The sequence below is a fragment of the Phacochoerus africanus genome, chromosome X, assembly GCF_016906955.1.
Source record: "Phacochoerus africanus isolate WHEZ1 chromosome X, ROS_Pafr_v1, whole genome shotgun sequence".
NCBI classification, from domain to species: domain Eukaryota; kingdom Metazoa; phylum Chordata; class Mammalia; order Artiodactyla; family Suidae; genus Phacochoerus; species Phacochoerus africanus.
In genome coordinates, this window is record NC_062560.1 from 20,366,148 (window position 1) to 20,391,730 (window position 25,583).

At 38.4% G+C, this 25,583-nt stretch overlaps 1 protein-coding gene across 2 annotated transcripts in view; it reads left to right on the forward strand.

The window, feature by feature from the left end:
- MBTPS2 (membrane bound transcription factor peptidase, site 2) overlaps positions 1–25,583 on the forward strand; it is a 40,306-nt gene that overhangs the window by 2,236 nt on the left and 12,487 nt on the right. Inside the window, exons 2-7 of one of the 2 annotated variants that reach the window (XM_047764613.1) lie at positions 772–920; positions 2,339–2,561; positions 10,712–10,815; positions 12,509–12,636; positions 20,504–20,622; positions 21,871–22,051. In XM_047764613.1, the coding sequence (XP_047620569.1) occupies positions 772–920; positions 2,339–2,561; positions 10,712–10,815; positions 12,509–12,636; positions 20,504–20,622; positions 21,871–22,051 (904 nt within the window). Of the gene's footprint in view, positions 1–771; positions 921–2,338; positions 2,562–10,711; positions 10,816–12,508; positions 12,637–15,039; positions 17,067–20,503; positions 20,623–21,870; positions 22,052–25,583 lie in introns of those variants that run through there. The other variant, XM_047764612.1, reaches the window with a different exon arrangement.

The following is a 25,583-nucleotide window of genomic DNA, read 5'->3' on the forward strand; positions in this document are numbered from 1 at the left end:
AGAAGTTACTGAGACCAAGATGGCCCCAGATAAGTTTTGTACTTTTACATGATCAAATTCAGCCTAACTTCTTAGGGTTGTTGCTCAGAAGAGAATAGAAAGCACTGATTCCAACTAACCTGTTCCCTCTATTGGATTGCCTGGGGGGTCTTTTTTAATTGCAACACAAGACCTTTCTGTGGTAACAAGGCTTCTGGACCTGTGCTGCCCAGTATGGTAGCCACTAACTACATGTGGGCATCTAGCATTTGAAATGGGGCTAGTCGGAATCGGGAGGTGCTGTGACTGTAAAGTTGACACTGAATTTCAAAGAATTAGTGCATAATCAAGTAAACAAACAACGTGAAGTATTTCAATAATTACATTGATTACATTTTGCATGATAATACCTGGAAATTTGGGGTTAAAATAGGTTTAAATTAATCTGTTTCTGTTTGCCTTTTAAAGTCCAGCTACTAGAAAATTTAAAATTATATATGTGGCCTGCATTTGTAGCTCACGTTATGTTTCTGTTGGACAATGTTGTTCTAAGCAAAAGTCAGAAAACTTTTTTTGCCCATGGGCCATAGTTTGCCAGACCCTGACCTCAGAAGACCAGCTAGTCAGTAAGACTCTTACTTGAATATCCTGAAGAATAAACAAAAGCTTTAAAATTATAAGCATTTGATTAGTCAGTATCTTGCTTTCATGTAAAAAAACACTTCTTTTTTATTTAACATTATAAATTGTACTTCAAAATTGAGTAATGTGGCACTTCTCTTTCTCTCTTAGTCATCTGTGTATTTTAAGCATTCTTATGAAGACTGGCTGGAAAACAACGGGTTGAGCATCTCGCCTTTTCACATACGATGGCAGACTGCTGTTTTCAACCGTGCCTTTTACAGCTGGGGACGGCGGAAAGCAAGGATGCTTTACCAGTGGTATTCTTCATTTTCTCTTTTTGGTTTAAATTGGTCATTGTGATCATGAAAAATGCTTGTTAAATCAACTGTTTCCATCATTTTCAGTTTACTGAGTTTTTAAATATCGACAGTATAAGAACTTCTGGCTTCATATAAATTTATGGAATTGCATCATTGTGTTTTTGCTCTTTTTTTTTTTTTTTTTTTTTTTTTAGGGCTTTACCAGAAGCATGTGGAAGTTCCCAGGCTAGGGGTCTAATCAGAGCTACAGCTGCCAGCTACGCCAGAGCCACAGCAACGCGGGATCCGAGCCACGTCTGTGACCTACACCACAACTCATGGCAACACCAGATCCTGCAGGCTTTCCCCTACACTTCTTTTGTGATACCTGTCCAGGAGAAGATATTTAAAGTATTTATCATCCAGTAAAGCATGTGCACAAACCAGCTGGAAAAATGGCCAGCCAGATTACACCAGCAGGATCCAGACCTATCCCTTTAGTTTAAAGAATGTTTTGGGAGTTCCCGTCGTGGCACAGTGGAAATGAATCCGACTAGGAACCATGAGGTTGCAGGTTCCATCCCTGGCCTCACTCAGTGGGTTGAAGATCCGCCATTGCCGTGACCTGTGGTATAGGTCGCAGACACGGCTCGGATCCTGAGTTACTGTGGCTCTGGCGTAGGCTGGCAGCTACAGCTCTGATTAGACCCCTAGCCTGGGAGCCTCCATATGCTGCGGGTGTGGCCCTGGAAAAGGCAAAAAGACCAAAAAAAAAATTAGGATTGAAAAAAGGGACATTACTATAGATTCTTAGACTCATTTTTAAAAAATGAAACTACTGTGAACAGTTCTATGCCTATAAATTTGATCATTTAAATGAAAATGAACAAGTTCCTTGAAAAACAGCTTATCAAAAAGTTAGGAAATGTAATAGATCATCCCCACCCGTGGAGGGGTGGCTTCTATTAAAACAGTAAGAGAAAGAAACTTGTTAAATTTTAACATGTTAATATTTAAACTCATTGCAAAATTCAGCTATTATTTTAGCTGAATAATAAATTTTGCATTTTATTTGATGCAAACATTAGAATCAGATGAAAATAAATATCTATAATGTCAAGAGCTTTCATAACTACCTGAGAGCAAGATCAAAACAATGCTATGTAAATGAGCAAAAAATATGAGAGGGAACAAACATTTTATTGGGAACAACATTCAACTTCTTCACTTATGAGAGAATTGTAAATTGGAACTGCTTAAAGAGACTAGTGCCCATGCTTCAGTCAAGTATCTGAAGTTCAGGTAGGAAAAAGAAGCAGAGTTATTGAAATTTTTAGACATTGTTTTGAAGCCATGAAATGTGGCTGGTTGATAAATTTTTTAGTCCATGAATTGTGAGGAATTGTACATTTATGTAATTTTTTTCCTCTTGACAGGTTCAATTTTGGAATGGTGTTTGGCGTAATTGCCATGTTCAGCTCTTTTTTTCTCCTGGGGAGAACACTGATGCAGACTTTATCACAAATGATGGTTGACTCTCCCTCTTATTCTTCCTCCTCATCTTCCTCTTCCTCCTTGTCTTCCTCTTCCTCTTCTTCCTCCTCATCTTCATCCTCTTCCTCCTCCTCACTTCACAACGAACAGGTGCTCCAAGTTGTGGTAAGTGGCTTGTTGCTTTAAGCAGCTTTGTTGAAACAAAGATGTAAGATATTCCTTCTGGATAGCATAACTCCATAATGTAAATATGAACATAAATGAAAAGTCTCTCATCTTCCCAAATTACTCGCTTAAACAAAATCATTAGTGGAGTTCCCACCAGTGGCGCAGTGGGTTAAGAATCCGACTACAGCAGCTCAAGTTGCTGCAGAGGCAAAGGTTCTGTCCCCGGCCCAGTGCAGTGGGTTAAAAGGATCTGCATCTCCACAGATATGTCGTACGTTGCAGCTGAGGCTCAGGTTCAGTCCCTGGCCTGGGAACTTTGAGATGGTGCTGTATAACCATAAAATTTTTTTAAAAAATAAATTAGTAAGATTATAGCAAAGAATTGTTGCAGTAGGTAGTAAAAGTAGTAGAGGTAGTAATAGTAGTAGTAATAGAACAAACGGACCACCACCAAGACTGTCAACAGTTATACGAGTATCTGATGCAATTCTTGCTTTTTAGGGCCACACCTGTGGCACATGAAGGTTTCTTCACTAGGGGTCCAATCGGAGCTACAGCTGCAGGCTTACACCACAGCCACAGCAAGGCAGGATCCAAGCCTCGTCTGTGACCTACACCACAGCTCACGGCAACGCCAGATCCTTAACCCACTGATCAAGGTCAGGGATCAAACCCGCAACCTCACAGTTCCTAGTCAGATTCGTTTCTGCTGCGCCACAATGGGAACTCCAAGGTTTTCTTTTTAATTGAAGTATAGTTGCTGTACAATATTATATAAGTTACAGGTGTCCAATAAATATAGTGATTCACAATTTTTAAAGGTTATACTTCATGTATAATTATTTTAAAATATTGGCTGTATTCCCTGTGTTGTACAATATACCCTTGTAGCTTATTTTATACCTAATGGTTTGTAATTCTTGTTGTCTTCTTGAACTGTTAAATGATTGTTACTGCCAAAGAATAAGCATACTGATTTAAAATCTCTATAATGGGAGTTCCCGTTGTGGCTTAGTGGTTAGCAAACCTGACTAGGATCCATGAGGATGCGGGTTTGATCCCTGGCCTCACTCAGTGGGTTAAGGATCCGCCATTGCTGTGACCTGTAGTGTAGGTTGCAGACGTGGCTTGGATCCTGTGTTGCTGTGGCTCTGGCGTAGGCCAACGGCTACATTTCCGATTGGACCCCTAGCCTGGGAACCTCCATATGTGTGGGTGCGGCCCTAAAAGACAAAAAAGAAAAAAACAAAAGAAATAAAAGCTCTATAATGTATAAATAAATTGCATCTTAATCCTATGCAAAGTGTTCCCCTTTCTTCATGGCTTGCAGACTCTAGCCAGTAATATCCTTTTAATTAGAGGTAAAAGACCTTTTGAACAGTCACTATGATTTCTTGATGTGAAGAATAATGTGCTGAGTTGTACTCCTATGACTGTAAGGTATTTATAATAATTCCCACTTTAAAGCACATGTGTAGACCTATACCTTATCGATTCATGTTTCCAGAGTTTGAAAGGGTGCTTTACAACTTACTTTTATTTTAAGTTTTTTACATTAATAGCTTCCATTTCTGTGAGTCATGGATGTTAGGTTTTTAATCATGTTCTTAATAGTCTATTTGAGTGCAGATTTTTTTTTTAATTGGAGTATAGTTGATTTACAATATTGTGTAAATCAATTATTAATAAATATTAATTTATTTTTAATTAATTTAATTAATTTTTAATTGGAGTATAGTTGATTTACAATATTGTGTAAATCAACTATTAAATTAAATATTAATTTCAGATGTATAGCATAGTGATTCAATGTTTTTGCATATTATATTCCATTATAGGTTACGACAAGATAATGGGTATAATTCCCTGTGCCATACAGTATATCCATGTTGCTCATCTATTTTGTATATAGTAGTTTCTATCTGTTAATACCCCTAATTTGTCCCTCCTCCGTTCCTTTTCCCCTTTGGTAACTACAAGTTTGTTTTGTATATCTGTGAGTCTGTTTGCATATAAATTTACTTTTATTATTTTTTAGGTCCCATATATAAGTAATATCATTACTATTTGTCTATCTCTCTCTGACGTATTTCACTAAGCATAATATTCTCTTAAGTCCATCCACGTTGCTGCTGATGGCAGGATTTTATTCTTTTTGTGGTTGGGTAGTATTGCAGTGTGTGTGTGTGTATGTGTACCACATCATCTTAATCCAGTCATCTATTGATGGGTTCTTGGGTTGCTTCCATGTCTTTGGTATGGTAAACAGTGCTGCTTTGAATATTAGGATGCATGTATCTTTTTGAATTATTGTTTGGGGGTTGTTGTTTTTCTTGGATATATACCCAGGAGTGGAATTGCTGGATCATATTGTAGTTCTATTTGTATTTTTTAAGGAACCTCTGTACTGTTCTCCATAGCGGCTATGTCAGTTTACATTCCCACCAACAACTTCAAAGGTTCCCTTTTCTCCACACCCTCTCCAACATTTGTTATTTGTAAACTTTTTGATGATGGCAATTCTGACAGGTGTGAGGTGATACCTCATTGTCATTTTGATTTGCATTCTCTAATAATTAGTGGTGTTGAGCATGTTTTCATTTGCCTGTTACCCATCTCTATGTCTTCTTTGGAAAAATGTCTGTTCACCTCTTTGTGGCCTCTAAGAGCTGGGTCACTTTGGGAAGATTTCAAGTCATAACAAAAAATAAACAAGCGTTCCTGTGGTAATAGCTCTTTCTTACAGGTTAAAAGCATTCAAGAGGGTGAGGCCTCAGACGAGATTATTTATTTTTCAGCAAACCTTTACTGAGTGTATTGTGCCAACTGGCCTTGTGCTGAGTCCTACCTATACAGCAAACAAAATCCAATTCTAGCACTTAAAGAGCTTTTAGTCTTTTCTTCTTGACAGTAGCCATTCTAATAGGTACAGTGATATCTAGTTGTGGTTTTGGTTGGCATGTCCCCAATGATTAGTGATGCTAAGCATCTGTTTATGTCCCTATTGGCCATTTTGATTTCTTCTTCAGAAATGCTAAATAGTAGTTCTTCTCCCCATCTCTGAATCGGATTGTTTGAGTGGTGGGGGTTATTTGTTATTAAGTGTTGTTAAATCTTTATATATTTTAGACATTAACACCTTATCCAGTATATGGTTTGCAAAATTTTTTTCCCATATCTGTGGGCTGCCATTGTTTGTTTCTTTTGCTATATAGAAGCTTTTGAATTTGATGTGGTCCCAATCGTTGATTTTTGCTTTTGTTGTTTGTGCTTTTTAACATCATGACTTAAAAAATTGCCTGAGTGGCAAAGTGTTATTTAGAGAAGAAATTTCTTCTGTTTGCTTTTCAGCTTATTCATAGAGCTTGCAAAATATTGACTCCATTAGGAGAGCTATGATTTGGAACCATTTAGAAGTCAGCTGCCCTCTGCAGTCTACCCTGCATATTTTTGTTTAAGTTTGTTTTATCTCCTGACTTTGATATGAGCTCTTGTAGCTTAGAGGACATACTTTCTGTTTACTTTACAATTCCCTACAGCCTCATTCAGTATTAATTCCCAAAAACCTGGCACTCTGTGTTATTGAGAGATCAGTATTCTGGTACATCTAATACCCTGTGTGATCATAGCTGAGACAGATGGGCAGTCGAGTACTGTTGCCAGCAAACAAGACCTACCATCTGTTCGTACAGTCACATGTTCAAATCCTTACCTTATCTCATTATTATATCCATTGAAATGATAAAGAGAAGGAGTCAATATCCTATTGGATCAAGCCTACTGATTTATTTGAAATAAAGGTAAGATGACCTGGATACTTTATGATGTAGAAGGAATGTATGAAAATTAATCTTAAGTACATACATTTAGAGAGAAATCAGAGAAAAGGAAGCTGCAGGTCTGAATAGACAGATGCCTGACAACATGAAAATGGAGCAGTTATGTAGAAAAAGATACACTGATGCTCTTGAAAAAAGTTGTTTAGTAGGGTCTGAGTAGAGAGAAGTTCAGATACTTACCATCATAAAAATGTCTATATCTTCTGACCATTTACTTCTACATCTGGGACTCTAGGTTAAGGAAACACTTCCAAATACAGAAAAAAAATAGTATTCATCAAGCTCTTTATCCTAACATTCATTATTATGAAGAATTGGAAACAGTCACAGTACATAATTAAGGAATGGTTAAATTACGGGAGTGTCATCCGTTGAAATATTATTCATACATTAAAGATGATGACTATTGGAGTTTCCATTGTGATTCAGCATGTTAAGACCCTGACATAGGCACCATGTGGATATGGCTTCGATCCCTGGCCTTGCTCAGTGTGTTAAGGATCCAGTATTGCCACAAGCTGTGGCTTGGATTGCAGATGTGGTTTGGATCCCAACTTGCTGTGGCTATGGCCTAAGCCTCAGCTGCAGCTCCAGTTCAACCTCTGGCCCAGAAATTTCTATATACCGCAGGTGTGGCCATAAAAAGAAAAAAATGATGACTAGTTTCATAACTAGAGAAAGGACTCTTGGAATTAATGAATTTAGAAACCAATCCAGGCAGCATGGTTTGACGCTCCTCTTCAGTTATTAAAAAGAGCTTAAAAGTGAAATTCCTTTCTTTTTTTTAAGCTGTTTTTTTTTAACTTTTTTGTTAAAGTATAGTTGATTTACAGTGTTGTGTCTGTTTCTGCTGCACAGCCAAGTGACCCAGTCATACATATATAAATATACCTTCTTTTTCTCATATTATCTTCCACCATGGTCTATCCCAAGAGACCATGGTCTATCCCAAGAGATGAGATATAGTTCCCTATGCTATACAGTAGGACCTCATTGCTTATCCATTCTAAATGTAATAGTTTGCATCTACTAACCCCAAACTCCCAGTCCATTCCATTTCTTCCCCCTCGGCAACCACAATTCTGTTCTCTGTGTCTGTAAGTCTATTTCTGTTTTGTAGATAGGTTCAATTGTGCCACATTTTAGATTCCACATATAAGAGATATCACATGGTATTTGTCTTTCTCTAACTTCTCTTAGTATGAGAGTCTCTAGTTACATCCATGTTGCTGCAAATGGCATTATTTTGTTTTTTTATGGCTGAGTAGTTTTCCATTGTGTATATATACCACATCTTCTTAATCCGTTCATCTGCTGATGGACATTTAGGTTGTTTCCATGTCTTGGCTATTGTGAATAGTGCTGCTATCAACATACGGGTGCATGTATCTTTTTTGAATTGTAGTTTTGTCCAGATATGTGCCCAGGAATGGAATTGCTGGATCATATGGTAGTTCTATGTTTAGTTTTCTGAGGAAGCTCCATACTGTTTTCCGTAGTGGTTGTACCAGTTTACATCCCCACCAACAGTGTGGGAGTGTTCCCTGAAATTCCTTTCTTATACACAAAAATAAATTCTAACTGAATTAAAATTAAAACCTGAAATCATAAGAGACCTTGAAAGAAAGAAAAAAAAAAACAAGTTTCTCTTTATACGAACACAGAATGAGAAAGATGTATGCGTAAAAACTAATGGCAGAAGCCATGAATACTGATAGATTTGAGTACATAAAATTTGTATATCAAAAAACTAAAACCAAAATAAAAGTAAAAAAAAAAACTTTGAGAATACAACTGTGATATGTATCACTGTGACATGGATCACTTGATATTTAAAGTGATCTCACAGACAGTAAGAAAAACATGAACATTCTAAGGGGAAAAATAAACACGTCATGAGCAGGTGACTCAAAGAAGATCTTTCTTTCCATGGTCAAAAAGTAGGGGGAAGAGTTCCTGTCATGGCGCAGTGGTTAACGAATCCGACTAGGAACCATGAGGTTGTGGGTTCGATCCCTGGCCTTGCTCAGGGGGTTAAGGATCTGCCATTGCTGTGAGCTGTGGTGTAGGCCGCAGATGCGGCTTGGATCCCGCGTTGCTGTGGCTCTGGCGTAGGCTGGCATCTATAGCTCTGATTAGACCCCTAGCCTGGGAACCTCTGTGTGCCATGGGAGCAGCCCTAGAAAAGGCAAAAAGACAAAAAAAAATTATAAAAAAGAAAAAAAAAGTAGGTGGAAAGTTTAGCTTAATAATCATCAAAGAAATAGAAATAAAACAATGGGATAATTTTTATTCCTCTCAAATTGCAGAGTTGAATAAAATGAGCTTGCCCAGGGGTATAGAAGGGTCTGCTTTTGGAGAACAGTTTGATATATATCAGAGTCCTTTAAATTTTGTGTGTGGGAGCTCTCATTGTGACTCAGCGGTAATGAATCTGACTGGTATCCATGAGGACTCGGGTTCGATTCCCTGCCTTGCTCAGTGGGTTAAGGATCCGTGATTGCCGTGAGCTGTGGTGTAGGTCACAGATGTGGCTCGGATCCTGCCTGGCTGTGGCTGTGGCGTAGCCTGGCAGCTGCAGCTCCTTTTCAACCCCTAGCCTAGGAACTTCCATAGGCCACAAGTGCGGCCCTAAAAAGCAAAAAAAAAAAAAAGAAAAAGAAAAAAAAAAGAATTTTGTGTAGAATAGCATTTGTTAACCCTCTCTGCTAGGCTTAATGTTAAACAGCTGACAAGTATTAGACAAGTATTATCTCCTGTAATCCTCAAAACTACCCTTTTATCTAAATGTGGTCATTTCCATTTTAATGATGAGGCGATTGAAGTGTTGGAGAAATAATTCAGACTTCCTCAGGGTCCCTTAGCTAGTTATGATGGAGCCAGAACATCAAACCCACATGACATGTTGCCAGAGCCTAAACCAACCATGTTTGTCTAACAATTTATTCCCCGACAAATATTTCTATATATGTGTCCAAATATCTTTATCACAGTATTTATAAAAGCAGAAACCTGTAAAACAATTAAATGTCCAACAGTCTATTTCATGGAATATTGTACAGCTATTAAAAATAATGTTGAACCAGAAAATACTTGTGGGAAAATATTTGTGATATTAAGTGAAAGGAACAGGTTTTAAACCCATATTTATAATAAAAGTTTAGTTTTTAAAATATATGTGTATATGAAAAGACTCGAAGGACATGCATTGAAACACGGAGAATGGTTTTTTTATTCTGTTCGGGGGAACAGGAAAGGTTTCTATTTTTCTTTGGGTTTTCTAGTTTTCCTACTTTAAACATATTTTCTAATTAATTTACCAAATAATATTTAATAAAAGAACAAAGGACTTTCCTCCAGAAGGATATCTTTAGGTTCCCACTGCATGGATTGTGAGAATTAGATGCTCAGTAAGTAAATGGCATTAATGATGCCTGGTGTACCCCACTTAGCATAATTTATAGAATCTCTCCTTATCAGATGACATAACTTGGGAACAGTTATTTATCTTCCAAGAAGATTCTTGGTTATCTTCAAAAATAGTTACGGTGCTGCCCTTAGAATAGCAAACATGTGCACAACAGTCAGGAGCATATGATTGCAAGACTTCTTCATTGGTCCTTAACATGTCTGTATGTTCCAAATGCCTTACTTTCTGCCTTAAATTTCAATTTTACTGTAATATTTATGTATCACTTTCATACTGTTTTTCTGACCAGTGTACCAGACGTGATGGAATAGAAGAAATGAAGGGCATGGTGCTCCCACTCCAAAAGAGCACTCTATTACATTGCCTTTAATTATGCCCTCTCACATAACGTGATTATACTAAAATGAAACTCATCGAAGGGTGGGGGGGCCTCCTGTATTACTCACATAAGTACTCGGAACCTGGCAATAATGCTTTAACGGAAGGACTAGGATTTATAACAAGAATTCCCAAATCGGGCTTCCAGCCCTTGAGGGTGGATCAGCTACTGACTCCTTCACTGTCATGCTGCCCTCCCTGGCGCTCTGCCAGGCTCCCTAATTCTTTCCCATGGTGAAAACTTCAGGAAGCTAACGTTCCAACTTTTTAACCCGATGTTTCCTGTTCTTTTTAGATTGGTGTGCTTCAAAAACTGCCTAGTTCAAAGGACTGACTGGCGTTTTTATTTTTATTCTGATAGAAATGAAGAAGCGGACCATTGGTATTCATATTACTTTAGTTTACAGAACATTGAGTCTGGAAGTTTAAGTTTTAACACAGAGTGAATGTCCTGGTCTCTTGGTGCCCAAGTGTTTATTTATCGTTGTGTCTATGAACAGGTTCCTGGCATAAATTTACCCGTCAGCCAACTGACCTATTTCTTCGCTGCAGTTCTCATTAGTGGTGTTGTACATGAAATTGGACATGGGATAGCAGCTATTAGGTAATGATATTTACCTCTCTCTACTCCATGCAAAGAAGCTTCTCATTTAGGAGGATTTATTACTAAAATCTGCTGTGTTTGATACCTTTTCTTTCTGTGGATACTACCCAGTGCCTATCCACCATTATTATTTTAAGGTGCCATCTCTCTTATAGAGGAGATTAATATATTGATGAGTATGCTCCATTAACTATGTTCACATCTATAATCTATCTGGCTGGGTCTTTCTATCCTTTATCCTTTGCCAGCACAGTTATATCATCATGGTGCTTCAGTGTTTCCATCTGATCCTGAAACCTAATCTTGCTATTCATCATTAAGTCAGAATGATAACCACTGCCCTCAAAGCCCATCCACATGCCTTCTTAGTACCTTCTTTGGCTCAGCATCTGAAATACTTTCGTGCTTCTTTTTACTCTTGGCCTCTGCTGGCTAGGGCAACAACATTGAAAGCTCTGGGTTTGGTAACGAAATATCACAGCCTATTTAAAAAACCCAGTGGAAGAAGATAAGGGAGGATGGAAGCCAGGACTTGCTTCAAGTATCATGCTCTGTTCTTGTGTTGACCACCGCAGTGTATCATTGTAATTATACCTGAGCATTTTAAAGTCTCCTAAATGTGTAAAATCATGATGGTGTGATGGGAGAGTGAGTCACAGCTCTCCTTCACTCCCACATAATGGACACACATACTGATTGGAATGTGTTTTATCTTTCGGATGTATATAAAAGGTTTTAAAGGAGAAGATTTAATCACTTCTTATTGCTTATGAACAACAGTCTACTCACTGGCCATAAATCCTTGTCTTGACAGAGCATATACTGTTACACAGGTGTGCCATGTAGTGGTTTAAATGAGGGGCTACTTTTTTATCTCTTTCATCTTTGCTTCCACTTATTTAGCTTTGCAGGTTTTAGAGTTTTAAATATAAAAGCATTGTTATTAATAACAGTTTAATAATTCACAGTATGTTTGAAATAATTGGGCTAATTTTTTAAAATGCAATTGCCAAGGAAAAGTGAACTTTATAGTCCTCATATATTTAATGCTCAGTGACAGCACAATATATTCAGATGATGCTTTTATTTTTGGAGTAGCTGTGTGGTCTTATGAGGCTATTAAATTTAATTCTGTTTTTAGACAATGAATTGATAAAAAATAGTTCTTTTAAGGACAATCTGAGTTTATATATTTTTAATATACTTATTTTAACATTAATTCAACAGGAATACACTTAGGTAAACCTCTGCCTTTATAATAGCTAAGTCAAAAAATAAATATTTAGATAATTTACTTGAATTCTATTTTCTACTGTGTCCTTCTCTGAAAATAATTCAGAGTAAACCATAAAAATGTGTTTCATTTAGGTTCTCACAGAAATATTAACTATTTCTTTATATATATGACTAATTTCAAGCTATTTTCTGAGCATATTGGTTTCTAAAAATTTTGAAGTTGTAAGTCTATTTCAGAATGCCCTGTTGTACAGAATGCAGTTTTACTGATAACCAAATCTGTATGCTATTGTAAAATTATGATTATATATATCATTTATAATTTTTGACTATCCAAAGAGACTTGATTTTTAAGTAAGAATTTGAACTATAGTGGGAAATTTTAAGATCACACGCATTACTAATTTGAAAAATGCACCGTTAGTAGTAAACTCCTTTTTCTTATCTGATTTCTTAGGGAACAAGTTCGATTTAATGGCTTTGGGATTTTTCTCTTCATTATTTATCCTGGAGCATTTGTTGATCTGTTTACCACTCATTTGCAACTTATATCACCAGTCCAGCAGCTAAGGATATTTTGTGCAGGTAAAAGACTTAAATTTCTTTTTTTTTTCTTAAGAGTTAAATTTCTTTTATTCATCTGTGTGTTGTTAGTGGTTTTATGGAAAGTATTCACAAATGAAAACATCTCGCCTTTTGGTTGATAAATTCAGTTTATAATATTCTCAGTCAAAAGTAGTAAAGCAGAATAATTTATATTCCAGTGTCTTCATTTTTTAACATGAATTATTTTTTAAAGATTGAAAGTAAAATGAGGAGTTCCCGTCATGGCTCAGCGGAAACGAATCTGACTAGCATCCATGAGGACGCAGGTTCAATCTCTGGCCTTGATCAGTGGGTTAAGGATCCGGTGTTGCCATATGCTGTGGAATAGGTCACAGACACGGCTTGGATCTGGTGTTGCTGTTGCTATGGTGTAGGCCAGCGGCTATAGCTCTGATTTGACCTCAAGCCTGGGAACCTGCATATGCTGCAGGTGTGGCCCTAAAAAGACAAAAAAAAAAAAGGTAAAATGAGCAAAACATATGAAAATATAACTAAAGCACTAAATTGGACACGAGGGTCACTTAATAATCATAAGGAGTTATAGTCCACAATGAAAAAGTAACCATCTTACTGAAAAAAAAAGTAAATCATCAAAACAAAAATGGAAAAAGTACAAAGAAAAAAACAAATGTAATAAAGGAAGCTTATCTCTCAACACATGACAGATAAGTATGAAAAAGTCTCATCATTGAAGCTCTCATTAGTAAGGTAAAAACCAATAATTATGTCAAACCCTATACCACAACAATTTCTTTTCAAGTGCCCATACAGTTAAAAAATTGGCCAATTTAATTCAAAACCATAATTGCAGTATATTTATTTAAAAATGGAATAATGTATTTTTGCTAAAAGGGCAGTTCACTGCCTTAGGCAATTATTATGAAATAAGAAATGAAAGTAAATCAGTTAAGCAGTCAGCTGAAGTGAAAAAGGAACTATAAACTAGGTAAGAAATGATGTAATTAGTATGGATATAGGCAGAAAATAATAAATTAGAAAAAAAAATAGAGCTGTTAAATCCAAGAGTCCTTTGAAGAACCAAAAATGATTGAACAATGGCAGAAAGCTTCTATAGACAGAATTAGATTGGGGAGTGACAACGGTACAGAAAAAATTAGAACAATTATAAAAGTTCTTTATTCATCTATGCAAAAAAAATTTTCAAAAACCTGGCTAATTTTTAATAGTCTAAATTAACCCCAGAGGAGGTAGGAAAAAAGTATAAATAGGCTAATTACAATGGAAGAAATTAAGAAAGTTGAAGAATGGTCCTAGAGTTCCCTCGTGGCACAGCAGGTTAAGGATCCACCATTGTCACTGAAGTGGCATGGGTTTGATCCTTGATCCAGGAATTTCCACCTGCCCTAGGCGTAGTTAAAAAAAGGATGGTCCTGAAAGTTTCATAGATAGAATTCTTCCAAATCTGGAAGGAAAAGATTTTTCTTTTCAATTCCAATTTAGTATAAATTTTCCAGATCACATAAATAAGGACACTAAGATTTTTTAAAAAACCAGTATAACAGCGATACACCCCGTAAAGCACAAAAAAAATTTCTGCAGTTGGTATATCTAAATAGTGCAAGGCTCGTTCAACATTAGGAAATCTTATTTGTATGTGGTAAACATTAATTACCCTTAAGGGAAAAATATCCTCATCTCAGCAGTTATTGAAATGGGTATTTAACAAAATTCAACATCCATTAATGGCTAGAAACCATTTAGTAAAAGTAGAAATAGCTGTATACTTCCTAATGGTATAAGACTTAGAAGCATTCCTATTAAAGGACAAGACAAGTGATCCCACTGTCACTGTCTGTAAGTGTAAATCACCACAATTAAATAAGAAAAAAGCAGCATAAACATTAGAAAGGAGTAGGCCTCCCCCCACCCCCAGATACTGTTATATACCTGACAGAGGGAAGGGGGAGGGGCCAGAAAAATCAACGGAAATAAAATATAGAAAAATCTGGAGGAGCCTGGTTGCCGTATGAAAAAGCCGACAGCAACAGCTTGGTGCGCTTAGCCGAGAGGCGCGCGCGGAGGGGCGGCGGGGGTTGGCGCGTGCACGAGCACGTGAGCGTGGGCGCGCACCCGGCCAGGGCGCCCCCACTTGCCAGCACCTGCCCAGGGTGCCCTGAGGCGCATGCGCAGGGTACACCCAGAAGCCCCTGCGCCTTCCGCTTCTTCGGCGACTTCCGCTTCTTCAGCGTCCTCCGCGTCCTCCACCCAACGGCCAACACCTTCCTCAGGAGCTTGCGCTTTCCTCACTCAGCCTCTCTTTCCTGCGGCCTTCCCGTCACCCACTCTGTTGCTGCCCAGTAGCCAAAGCCTCTGAAGAGCCTTCGGCCATGGCCTCAAACGACGCTTTCTACTTCGCCACAGAAAACTCGGAGATGTGTACAGATATTATGGAGCTGCACCAGATCCCTGTGGAGACCGTCCCTGTGGAGACTGTCCCTATGGAGACCATGGCGATGGAGACGATTGAAGAGTACGAGGATATCAGCGGCAACTGGGTCCACGGCGGCCACCATCATCCGCCTCTGATCGCGCTGCAGCCTCTCATCACCGGCGACCCAAACCAAGGGGACCACGACCAGGAAATGATCTTGTTGCAGACGCAGGAGGAGGTCGTGGGCTACTACGAGTCCGAGGGCTTGCTGGCCAACAACCTGGAGAACCAAATGGTCGTCCCAGTCAACGAAGATGACTGCTTCCAGCAGACCCTGGCTTCCTTGTCAGCCTCTGCGTCATCCTCGTCATCCTCGGCCTCCAGCCACACCAGGAAGCACAATGGCCAAGGCAAGAAGCCTAGCAGTAAGAACAGTTGTGCCAGTGGCAAGGCCAAAGCGGGAAGCAGCGCAGAGGAGCGCAGCAAGAAGTGGGAGCAGACGGAGGTGCAGATCAAAACCCTGGAGGGCCAGTTCTCTGTCACCATGTGGTCTCCAACCGATAAGAGAGACCAAGAGACTGGGCAGACTGAGGAGAACCCAGCTCCTGATTATACCGAGTACATGAAGGGAAAGAAACTTCCTCCTGAAGGAATTCCTGGCGTTGACCTGTCAGATCCCATACAACTGGCAGAATTTACTAGAATGAAACCCAAGAAAACTAAAGAAGAGGCTCCGAGAACCATAGCTTGTGCTCACAAAGGCTGCCCGAAGATGTTCCGGGATAACTCAGCTATGAGGAAACATCTGCATACCCATGGCCCCAGAGTCCACGTATGTGCAGAGTGTGGCAAAGCTTTTGTTGAGAGCTCGAAGCTGAAACGACATCAACTAGTGCATACTGGAGAGAAGCCCTTTCAGTGCACCTTCGAAGGCTGTGGAAAACGCTTTTCGCTTGATTTCAATTTGCGTACACACGTTCGAATCCATACCGGAGACAGGCCCTACGTGTGCCCCTTTGATTGTTGTAATAAGAAGTTTGCCCAGTCAACTAACCTGAAGTCTCATATCTTAACACATGCTAAGAATAAAAATGGCCAGTAAAAGGGAGAAAACACCCTTCTTACGCTGGGAAAGCATCTTCCAAGAGTGTGATTTGAAATAAAAGTGCCTCTCTTGTATATTGTTTCTAGGAAAGATTTTTTAAAATGCTTCCTACATATCTAAGGGTTAGGTTTTGATTGAGTAGTAAAAACAGAAAAAAGAAAGTAATTCTTTATAAAATATTGTTAAGATGTTCTGTCTTGTTCTGTAATGCCTTTTAAAAAACACGATGATTTGTAATATTTGATCCCAACAGGAGGATAATTTACAGACCTCACATCAAAAGACTGTTCTTTATACAACTGTGCTAAAAAATGGGACTTTTTTCACGTTCTTTTAAATATGAAGTTTCCCTGTTGCTTACCATCTATTAAAGTTATGTATTTGCTAAGTGTTCATTTTATACTTTTAAGAATATGTTTAGTAATTCTGTATATGGTTTTTTTCTGGAAGTGGATAACTTTCTTTATAGATTTTCTTTAAAACAATGGTTACATGCCTAAAGTATTTTCCTATTTTAAAAGTTACATAGAAAGTCTAGATGTTCAAAGCACAACATATTAAAATGAAGTTATGGGGAAAAAAGTTACATGGGTTTTGTTTGCTGTCTGAATTTTGGTTGCATTCTTTGATGTTCACACATTTTGTGTAACTGTCTTTTAGCTGCATTGAATTATGTAGTTTTGAATATTAGATGTGATGTAATAGTCAATTTAAACCTATTTCAGTCTTTGTTTTGCCCCCTGAATACTGTCAGGTGCTGTTGTTTAGTGTAATTTCTTGGCCTGTTCAGTTAGAGAGTGGTGCTCAGTTGTAGAATATATTGTGTATGTATTGACTTTTTAATGCTTGGTATGTACATCCCTTGTAATAGAAAAAGCAAAAAATAAAATAACTGTTCTAAGAAAAGAAAAAGCAATTGCCTACATAAGTACTGCAGCTAGAAAACAGAGAAAACCAGGAGGGTGTTACTGGAATATGGTGGGCAGAGGCCAGGGATGCTGCTAAACATTTTACAGTGCACTAGACAATCCCCCACAATAAAGAATTATCTGGCCCAAAATGCCAGTAGTGCAACTGTTGAGAAACCCTGCTCTAGAGAAAGTAAAAATTGTAACAAAGACTAGTTTGGTCTACTTATAAGCAAATCATTAGTGAACAAGAGGTTGTTTGAATAAACGTACCCCTGTTACCACTAGGACATCATGGGTAAACCTGGAATCTAGCAGGGTGGTCTGGTACCAGCTGCATCCCTGATAAGAGGTAGAAGGCTGCCCAGAGAGGCAGGGAATTAGTGCTCCTCTGTGCCCCTGGACTGTTGCTTGGATGAAAAAAGCCAAAGTTATATGGTGATATCATCCTGAAAGGGGAGAAATAAGGTGCAAGCATTTAGCATTCCTAGTGGACTGTTCTTTCCTTAGGACCTAAGGGGAAAGCTAAATTTAGCACATGGTAATGGTGGCACATCCAATCAATGGGGATGGATTATTTTATGAAATTCTTTTGGGACTAGCAACAGGGTGAGGGGATGGTATCGCTGTATTCCTAAATTAGTTTCACTAGAGGAAATTCCAGTGGGTCAAAGAAATAGAGGGGGTGTTTTTTTTGTTTTAATTTCGTTATTTAAATGATACTACGAAAGCAGTACAACAAAACACAGGTGAGTGTCTTCTATCATCTTGAACTGGGCAAGGCTTAATACAAAGGCATTTGGCCACACCAAAATTTAAAACGTATGCATAGGCAAAACTATAAACCAAGCCAGACAAACTGGAGGAAAAAGATTATAATAAGATTATAATACGCCTTATGAAAGAACAAATTGCTCAATGTATATATTACAAATAATAACATATAGATGTAAAAATTAGTAAAAAAGTCAAAAAATATGAACTGACAATGGATAGAAGTAGGCAATTCTCAGACAAAAGGAAATACAAATAGCTGTTTAATAAACAAGAGAAGTGTACAAACTCATTCATAATTAGATAGTGAAGTTCCCTGATGGCTTAGTGGGTTAAAGATCTGACATGATCACTGCTATGCCTCCGGTTACTGCTGTGAGATGAGTTCAGTCCCTGGCCTGGGAACTTATGCATGCCAATGGGCGAGGCCAAAAAAAAAACAAATAGAGACGAAGAGATTTGACTTTTCACCTACCAGATGGCAGTCTAAAATTATGATAGCATCCCATGTTGTGTGGGGAAACATATGCCGATTATGAGAACATAATGCAGACTTGTTGGAGGTCAATTTTAATGCACATAATTTTTGACCTAACAATTCCATCTCTGTAATTTTCCATACCCTCACAGATGCATACTTAGTTAGATGCGTAACAATGTGAGCTAAGCTGTTTGTTGCAGCATTGTATGAAAATGTTAAAACAGCCTAAGTGATCAGTAGTAGGGAATATTATAAATAAGTCAATATGTTCTTTTTTAAATGGACTACTCTAGCAGATATAAGGAATGGGTTATGTATGAATGTGTAGATAAGGAAAGTCTGAAATATATACATGAAAAAGCAAACTGTAGTTTCTACTAAATAGCTTGATACCATCAGTATTTTTAAAAAATCTTTCTGTTATAGAACAGGAAAAATTGCTTACCCAATATGTTTTAAACTAGAAGAACATCTTACACTGCAAATATGGTACATGGAACATGTATTAGCTAGTTATCTGGCTGCTCTAATAGCTAAAAGTAAAAGACTTAAACTCTCATAAAACATTGGAAATGTAAGTAGTTCAATGCTGATATGAAAATTCTATGATTTGGGGGACTCAAACTCTTTCTGTCCAAGCTCTTGTCTTCCCAGCATGCAGCTTCTATGTCATGTCATGGATTTGGGTTAACTCCATCATAGCTACATTCCGGCCACTAAGACAACCCCCATCACTTCCACTAGCATCCATTGACCAAAACACAGTCATATGGCCATACTCAGTTTCCTGAGAGTTTGGGAGATGTCTTTAAGTTACATTTCTATCATTTTAGAACATTGCTTCTCAACCACTGGTGCTTTCACCCTCCTAGGGATGTTTGGAATGTGTGAGATGGGGGATATTGTTTTGTTGTCTCAGTGACTGGAGAACGCTAATGGCATTCAGAGGATGGAGTCAGGAATGCTCTATATCCTGTATTGTAAGGGACAAGACCTGCACAACTGGGCTTCCCTTGTGGTGCAGCCAGTTAAGTATTTGGTGTTGTCACTTCAGTGGCTCAGTCCACGGCTGTGGCACGGGTTTGATCCCTGGCCCAGGAATTCCCACATGCCATAGGTGCAGGAAAAAAAAAAAAAAAAAAAAAAAGCCTGCACAACTAAGAATCACACTCCTGGGAGAGCTGGTAGTGCCTCCACTCTGCCCTGTGGGAAAAACTGTACTAAAAGGGAAGGATCGGTATGGGAAGGGGATTATTTAGTGGTATTCTAGTGAGTGTTTGACACCTGGCCCTGGAGGGGAGGGTGGAGAGCTCTCATATATAGTATTTGCAGGTTTCTGTGGTGTAAATACTCCCACCATGACCAATTTTTTTTTTTTTCTAATTTTATGGCTGCACCCACAGCATAGAGAAGTTTGTGGGCCATGGCCTGAATCTGAGCCACAACTGCCACCCAAGCCATAGCTGCTGCAATGCCAGATCCTTTAACCCACTGCTCTGGGCCAGTGAGCAAACCCACACCTCTGCAGTGACCTGAGCTGCTGCAGTCAGATTCTTAACCCACTGCACCATGGCCAATTTTAGGTCGCCAACCTGATGTTCCTGAGGGAGGAATTGGCGAAAGCAGCACGGTCAACTATGGCAAGCTGGTAGGAGCAGGCTTCAGCACACCACTGGGTTCACCTAACCATCTCTATACATGTAATGGAGATAGCTGTACTCTTGATGTATGAATCATACCCCGGTTGAGCAAGAATGAACTTTTATTTGATAGCTCTGAAGTTCCTTTCAAAGATCACAAGTATGTTTAAATTAATATGTATACATTATCTTTTCAGGGGGTATAGTAAGTAGAAGATAGTCTATTCATATTGTGTATACACACACATCTCTATAATAAAGATATATATGTAATAAAGTGTAGATTCTAATAGTGTTAAGTCATATTAGTGTGTGGTCTTCCTGGTGTTATATTAACATGCTCATTTTAGATTTCGGTATCTGAAATGGGAGAAGCTTCTAGCTGAATATCTGTCTGCTGTACTAATAAGTAGATCTCTCTACCTCACAGCTTCTCTGGTTACTTTACTAATTTATCAGAATGCATAGGTGTCCTGAAGTCCAAATACCTGGAATGATATCATTCTGCCCCTGGTTGAGCTTATTCCTTTTTTTCTTTCCTTTCAGGTATCTGGCACAATTTCGTCCTTGCACTCCTGGGTATCTTAGCTCTTGTTCTCCTCCCTGTAATTCTCTTGCCGTTTTATTACACTGGAGTTGGGGTGCTCATCACTGAAGTTGCTGAGGTAAATATAGATTACTTGGGGTATACTTTCACCAGAATTTGTGATGTAGTGCTTAGTATTTTATGTCAGGAACTTTTTTATTCAAATACTTCTCATATAGAGAATGCTTAGTTTCTTCTGAAGAAATTATTGTAATCCTTTCAAATCGAACAGATAGTTTCGTAAAACACATTGGCTTTTTTTTTTCTTTTTTTTTGTCTTTTTGCCTACTTTCTAGGGCCGCTCCCACGGCACATGGAGGTTCCCAGGCTAGGGGTCTGATCAGAGCTGCAGCTGCTGGCCTATGCTACAGCCACAGCCACAGCAACGCAAGATCCAAGCTGCGTCTCCCACCGACACCACAGCTCATGGCAACGCTGGATCCTTAACCCACTGAGCAAAGCCAGGGATCAAACCTGCAATTTCATGGTTCCTAGTCAGATTCATTAATCACTGAGCCACGACGGGAACTCCACATTGGCTCTTTTAAAATAATGAAAATTGGGGCATTCCTGCTGTGGCCCAACGGGATTAGAAGCATCTTTGCAGCACTGGAATGCAGTTTTGATCCCCAGCCTGCTCAATGGGTTAAAGGATCCGGTGTTGTCACAACTGCACTTGCAGCTCAGATCTGATCCCTGGCCTGGGAACTTCATATGCTGCAGGGTGGCCAAAAAAGAATAAAGTAGAATAAAATCAAATGATATACTGAAAATTGTTTCTGTTCTGAATTAGAAGAATAATACCAAGATTTTCTACCTATGGTTTGTTGATAAGATGCATCGTTTACCTTTACTGTTTACTTTTACAACTACTTTTGAGTCAGATGTCTTTACTCCTAAGAAATAAGAAAGATGAAACCTAGGCTAGCCCCCCAGAACATTTCATGGGAGTTTAAGTTAATGTCTTCAGTTCTGAATTTCACTTCCTTAGACTACTATGATGTATCAAATGTTCTATTTACAGTTTGGAAAGAGGAAGATTACCTTTATGAGCAGCTGGCTCCCATATTCATTGTGCTGACTTTATCATCTGCATATTTGGAACTGTATTTAGATAAGGACTTGTTTTCTAGTTTTATCCATTGACAGTATAGGGTTGGGTTTTATTTTGTTAGTTTTTAAAGACTATTTATTCATCTTGGATTCAAGGCTAGATTATTTTCTACATTATTCAAGATGTTCTCCTTAAGTCAGTGTTTCTATTTGCTCGGACTAATCATAGCTTGTCTTCACACATTATCTGATTTGGTACTGCCCTCTTCCCAAGGACTCACCTGCCATTGGACCCAGAGGCCTTTTTGTGGGAGACCTTGTCACCCATCTACAGGATTGTCCTGTTACTAATGTACAAGATTGGAATGAATGTCTAGATACCATCGCCTATGAGCCCCAAATTGGTTACTGTATAAGTGCATCAACTTTACAGCAGTTAAGCTTCCCAGTTAGAGGTGTGTATATTTCCTCCATATAATATAATGCTTCCAGCAGCAGTATTTGCCACTCACTAATTCATAGATAATGTCTCAAAATTTACTTTATTCTAACTTCTTTAAAACAAATCAGTAAAGTAATAATAGGCCTAAACCAGTAAACATTCTTCCTGGTAAGTTAGATACTAATATTTTATGTTTTGTTTGTTATATATTGTTGAACTTATAAATAATTTCATATTCGATTTACAGATCTCTGGTATCTAATTCTTTCAGCATTTATAAAACACTTGTGTTAAGTCAGCATTCAAGTTCAACCATAACCAATTAACTAACTAATTCTTTCAGCATTTACAAAACACTTGTGTTAAGTCAGCATTCAAGTTCAACCATAACCAATTAACTAACTTCCAGTAATTAAATACCCTTATGCTATATGGATGGTAGCATGTCCAAAGCTATTTGGGGTTAGAGGTATTTTATGTGGCAAGCATCCAGAGGCAGTCATCTTGGTGTCCAAAAATACCCTCTGAAGTCATAACTTTTGTTCTGTGTAGTAGGTGACGGGGGGAAGCAAGTTTATTCTCAAAAGCTGCCAAATTTATTTTTAGCTCTTTTAGCTCTGAGAAACCAGTTTCCCAATTCTAAATACAAAATCATGGGACCCCAAATTATTGAAAATGTTGGAAAGTACAAATTGTGCTCACAGACTACATCTTACTTGTCCACATCTACTGGAGTTAAGAAATATGATTAGTTATCAAGAATAACTGTATTAATTACAGTATGCAACAGTGGCAAAATAGTAAAAACTGATTTAAAATTTTTTCCAAAATCTTCCATGTATAACCCATTTTTAAGAACTTTTTATTGCAAACATTTTTCAAACATATGTAAATGTCAGGAGATTAGTATAAATGAAATCTCATGCATCCTTCTCCTAGCTTCAGCAATTAGCAACATTTTGGCGATTTTTTCATCCAGGCTGCCCACTTTTGAGGAAGGTATTTTAAAGCACATCCCAGGTATCCTGTCATTTCACCCATAAACTTCAGGATATCTTTAATAGATGATGACCTTTTAAACATGACCACAGTACTGTTATCACACCTAACAACATTAATGATAATTCCTAATATCTAGTTAGGAAAAATCACTCTCCCGGATTTTTTATAATTGGTTTAAGTTGGTTGGTATGTCCTTTAAGTCTTTCTTAAGTTGTAACAATTCCCCCTGACATTTTTTTTTTAGTAGCATTTGTTGAAGAAACTGAGTCATTTGTTTTTTGTCAAACTTCCCACATTCTGGATCTGTCTAGGTATGTTATCCTTAAGATATCATTCACATGTTCAAGTATCCCCCAAACTTCCTGTAATTGGTAGTTAGGTCTAAAGGCTTGATTAGATTTAGGATCCATTTTTGGCGAGGGCAAAAATACCTCATAGGTAGCAGTCATTACTTCATATTGCATCTCATGTTTTTCCATGTATCTTATCTTCTCAGTTGGGTGTGAAATCCACAGTGTGTTCTTCCGTAAGAAAAAAAAATAATAATAATAATAATCCATTATTTCGTACTTCTTCAGTCCTTTATCATTTACCTCAAGTTCCTCTAATTTTTTTCTTTTCTTTTTTCTTTCTTTTTTTTTTTTTAGGGCTGCACCCACAGCATATGGAAGTTCCCAGGCTAGGGGTCAAATCAATCAGAGCTGGAGCTGCTGGCCTACACCACAGCCACAGCAACATGAGATCCAAGGCACATCTGCGGCCTATACCACAGTTCACAGCAACACTGGATCCTTAACCCACTGAGCAAGGCCAGGGATCAAACCAGAATCCTCATGGATCCTAGTCCGGTTCATTACTGCTGAGCCACAATGAGAACTCCTCTAAATTTTGTATAATCTGTATTGAATTACAAAAGCCAAAATGATATAGTAATTAAATAATGTTCTTTCCAATAGGGGTTGTTTTATTTAGGCTATCTGCATTTCAGATGTTTAAGGTTTTGTGTTTTTCCCATCAGACAGAATGGAAGTGAAATTTTTTGAGTATTTTACCATTATGAATTATATGCTGTATTTTAGGGGTATTTGTTTAAAAACCTAAAGCAGGGAGTTCCCGTTGTGGCGCAGTGGTTAACGAATCCGACTAGGAACCATGAGGTTGCGGGTTCGGTCCCTGCCCTTGCTCAGTGGGTTAACGATTCGGCGTTGCCGTGAGCTGTGGTGTAGGTTGCAGACGAGGTTCGGATCCCGCATTGCTGTGGCTCTGGCGTAGGCCGGTGGCTACAGCTCCGATTGGACCCCTAGCCTGGGAATCTCCATATGCCGCGGGAGCGGCCCAAGAAATAGCAACAACAACAACAAAAAAAAAAGACAAAAGACAAAATAAATAAATAAATAAATAAAAATAAAAACCTAAAGCAGATATTACTCTTTCCATGCTTATAAAAAATCCCTAGGAGTTCCTATTGTGGCTCAGCAGGTTATGAACTCAACTAGGTTCCCTGAGGATGAAGGTTCAATCCCTGGCCTTGCTCAGTAGGTTAAGGATCCGGCGTTCTGTGCTGCCGTGTAGGTTGCAGATGTAATACGGATCTGGTGCTGTGGCTGTGGTGTAGGCTGGCAGCTGTAGCTCTGGTTTGACCCCTAGCCTGAGAACTTCCATATGCCACAAGTGCAGCCCTAAAAAGAAAAAAAAATACAAATCCCTAAATAATTCTTCAATATTTGTTTCATCTCCTTAGGAACAACTGTATTGGGATACTTGTTGATTTCGCATGATTACTATCTGAAAAACCTCTACCTCTATTTAATCATTTTTTAATGGAGTGCATATACTTAGCCAAATAATAGGAATCTTTATGCCTGTAAATGTGACTTAAAGTATATACATATTGGAATTCCCTAATGGCTCAGTGGGTTAAGGATCTGATGTTATCACTGCTGTGGCTTGGGTCACAGCTGTGGCGCATGTTTGATCCCTGGCCCAGAAATTCCCACTGTGGCACAGTGGGTTAAGAGTCCAACTGCAACAGTTTGGGTTGCCACAGAGGCATAGGTTAGATCCCTGGCCCAGCACTGTGGGTTCAAGGATCCAGTGTTGCCACAGTTGCATCTCAGATTCAGTCCCTGGCCTGGGAACTTCAGTATGCAATGGGTGTGACCAAAAAAAGATAAATAAATAAATTTTTAAATAAATAAGTAAAATAAAATAAGAATTTACACTACTTCAAAACAGTAAAGTCATCTTGGAAAGATCTGACCCTGAAAGTGCTCATAAGTAGTCCCGGCCAATCATTTCTGGCCTCATTTCATACCCTGACTTTCCTAGGTGTATTATTAATTTTTTAAGATATTCTCTAATATATTAATTAATTAAGCTATTAGTTAAACAGATTAGATGTTCTCCTTAAAATATCAACAGGTAGGAGTTCCTGTTGTGGCACAGCAGAAACGAATCCGACTAGGAACCATGAGGTTACAGCTTTGATCCCTGGCCTCACTCAGTGGGTTAAGGATCCAGTGTTGCCGTGAGCTGTGGTGTAG